This window comes from Schistocerca nitens, chromosome 6 (assembly GCF_023898315.1).
Source record: "Schistocerca nitens isolate TAMUIC-IGC-003100 chromosome 6, iqSchNite1.1, whole genome shotgun sequence".
In the NCBI taxonomy this organism is placed as follows: Eukaryota; Metazoa; Arthropoda; class Insecta; order Orthoptera; family Acrididae; genus Schistocerca; species Schistocerca nitens.
In genome coordinates this window covers 393,281,907-393,284,979 of record NC_064619.1, presented here as the reverse complement: position 1 = coordinate 393,284,979, position 3,073 = coordinate 393,281,907, and the positions used below count along the sequence as shown (strand labels likewise).

General features: G+C 41.3%; 1 protein-coding gene across 1 annotated transcript; it reads left to right on the top strand.

The window, feature by feature from the left end:
• Positions 1-339: 339 nt before the first annotated feature.
• LOC126263376 (THAP domain-containing protein 2-like) lies at positions 340-915 on the top strand. The gene has a single exon (XM_049960468.1). It carries the CDS (start codon positions 340-342, stop codon positions 913-915), a length of 576 nt encoding a protein of 191 aa, XP_049816425.1.
• The last annotated feature ends 2,158 nt before the right edge of the window (positions 916-3,073 follow it).

Genomic DNA, 3,073 nt, shown 5'->3' with positions numbered 1-3,073 from the left:
CCAACAAGTACTTGGAAAACAACTGTCAGTACTACAGGGGTATTAAATGATGTAGTAGAGGAATCTCAGATTAGAAGTGGTACAGGTTTATCAAAACATTTTCCAAAATACAGGATGTACATAAAGTCCAGGAACACTTTCATACTTATTGCACAAGAACCAAACATTGTACAGATATCATACATATGTTATTTTGAAGAGAAACCCTGAAAGTGGTTACGGCCACAGCATAGTTTCGTAATTTGCCGATAGTCAGCACAAGCCGCAAACATGGCAAGTTTAGGTGCGGAGCGAGTTGTGTGTTGGAGTTTGACAAAACCAAGTGTGGTAGGGCTGCGCATGACGTCAGCGTCGATAAACTTCCGCTCACTTCGCGCGCGCTTTCTTGTGTTGAAGCAATTAAGTTTTGTGTTGTTGCTGTTTGTTATCGTGTTGAATCGAGTTTATTCTTTCTGCGACACTTTAACAATGCCGAAATGTGCCGTGGCTGTGTGTGAAAATTATAATCAGAAGACTAAAGGGAGTAGTATTTCCTATCACAAGTTTCCGAAAGATCCTGAAACATGTGCTCGGTGGGTTCAGCTCTGTAGAAGTGATAGTATCAACATTAAAAATGCTACTATCTGTAGCGTACATTTTAAAGAAGACGATTATTTACGGGATCCCCAAGCTGAATTAATGAAACTTCCGCCAAAGAAGATCTTAAAGCGGACTGCAGTTCCTTCATTGCACCTCATTAAAGCCACATCTGCAGCTGCTGCTGCTGCTTCGTCTTCTGTCCAAGAAAGAAATGACAGAAGGAAAGATCGTGAAACACGTAAACGTGCACTTAACAGACTAGCTTCACTGTCACCGAAGAAAAAAAAGTGGATCAAAGCACAGAAACTGAAAAAGGCTGCATCGAGGATGAAATGAAGAGGCTTCATAAGAAATTATCGCTACAGACAGAAAAAAATAATCGTTTGATAGCTGAAAACAACACGCTGAGAACGAGAAACAAATTACTGGCTCATGCATTAAGCAGACAGAGAAAGCTATGCCAAAGCCTTCAGTATCAACGAAGTACTAAAGTGACAACTAAAGTACACCAAGTTTTAAAAAAAGTGTTTACGAACGCGCACAAATTGAATGTCTTCTGAAATCAGAGAAGAGCACCCATTGGACCCAGGAAGATATAAGCAAAGCCTTGCTTCTGCGCTCTCTGTCCAGAAAAACTTATATTTATTTAAGAAATATAATGGGAATACCATTACCTGGATTTTCTACGTTAAAACGATGGATATCCAATTCTTTTCGTTGTGTTCCCGGAATTTTGACTGATGTTTTGTACTTAATGAATAAGCAAGCAACAAACTCAAGTCAAGCAGAGAAGCTGTGTGTGTTAAGCTTTGACGAAATGAATGTGGACAGTCGCATATGCTACGACCAAGAAACTTGACACCATATACGGACCACATAGCCAGGTACAGGTTGTTATGGCACGTGGTTTGTGTGGAACCTGGAAGCAGCCCGTATATTATAGCTTTGATACTACGATGAATCGGGATTCACTGATCAGTATCGTCAGAGACACGCAGAAAGTGGGATTTGTCGTAGTTGGTATAGTGTCTGATCTGGGGGGTAAAAATGGGAAAGTGTGGAAGGAATTCCACATCGACTACACAAACACGTGCTTCACCAACCCAGATGATGAAACGAAACGTGTTTGGGTATTTGCTGATGTATCACATATGGTGAAACTTCTCAGAAACCACCTTTTAGATGATGGTTTCTCATTAAGTGACGGAAGAACGATAACAAAGCGCGTAATCGAGCAGCTGTTGTGGAAGAGATCGACAGCGCGTTCATCTTGCTTGCCAACTCCTTTCCAACACTGTATCAGAAGCAATTTCTTTTGTAATGCCTGAAGAAAAAGACACGGCAGAATTCTTCAAATTGGTGAACGACACTTTTGATGTTATGAATTCGAGGGTACCTGTCGGCAAACGACCAATTTCAAGTGCTTTTGGATTGTGTAAGGAGACGCAGGAGGAAGTTCTTCGCAGATTCTACTCCGCCTGTGAAAAAATGAGAGTGGTAAATCATAAAACTTTTACTTCCTTTCCAAAAGGGATTACTCACCCCGATTCGGTCACTGCTGGGTTGCTTTTCGGATTTAAAACATGGCTACGCTTTGAAGTATGTATTGACCTCGAGGTTCAACCAAGACTGCCTTGAAAACTTATTTTCCCAGATAAGAGCAATTGGCAGAGCCTATGATCTTCCCTTACCAGTGGAATTTAAAAGCCGTTTGCGTATTTTAGTTATGAACAAAAGTATTGCCGACATTCAGTTACGCAGTTCTTGTCCAGTCTCAGCGGAAACTGATACAAAGTATTTGACTTGCAACCTGTTTACAGGACTTGTGCCGGGCATTGAGGAAGCGTTGTCAATGATAGAAGGTGATCAACAAATGAGGGACATTACACTACATGACTTAATTGTTCCACCTTTGATAGAAGATTCAGAGTGTTCTCTAGAAGGTCTCCGCTACATCGCTGGATATATTGCCTCCAGGTGCCTCTCCATTGACAAATCACTTAGTCATCCTAGTGGTAAGACATACAAAGTGTCGAAAGACCATGCAAGTTATGGGTGGATTGAGAAACTGTCTCGTGATGGCTTAATCATCCCTTCAGATGAGTGGTTTGATGTTTAGCAGTTAGAGGTACTTTTTTTAAATTTTCATGGCAGCAGTCTGTGTAAAGACGGCAATGTGATCAGAAACCTGACGAGACTTTTAATTGGGAACTTTCCAACTATTCCTCAAGAGGTCATCACAGTGTACGCTAAAACCGGAACCTTCATCCGGATAAGGCACTTCAACACATCTGCAAAGGCACAGAGGGCCAAACAGCAGCAGCAGAAAGCAGTACACAGGTGCAGAGCTTCTGCAGTCCCCTCCAGATCTGATTAAGGTATTTAAATTGTTCTTAAAATTTTTGAATGTGAGTTCATTAAACCGGGCTTCTGTATCATTATGTGTAGTAATGTCTGAACTAACTAGACGTACGGTTGCTGCTTAATACCTGCA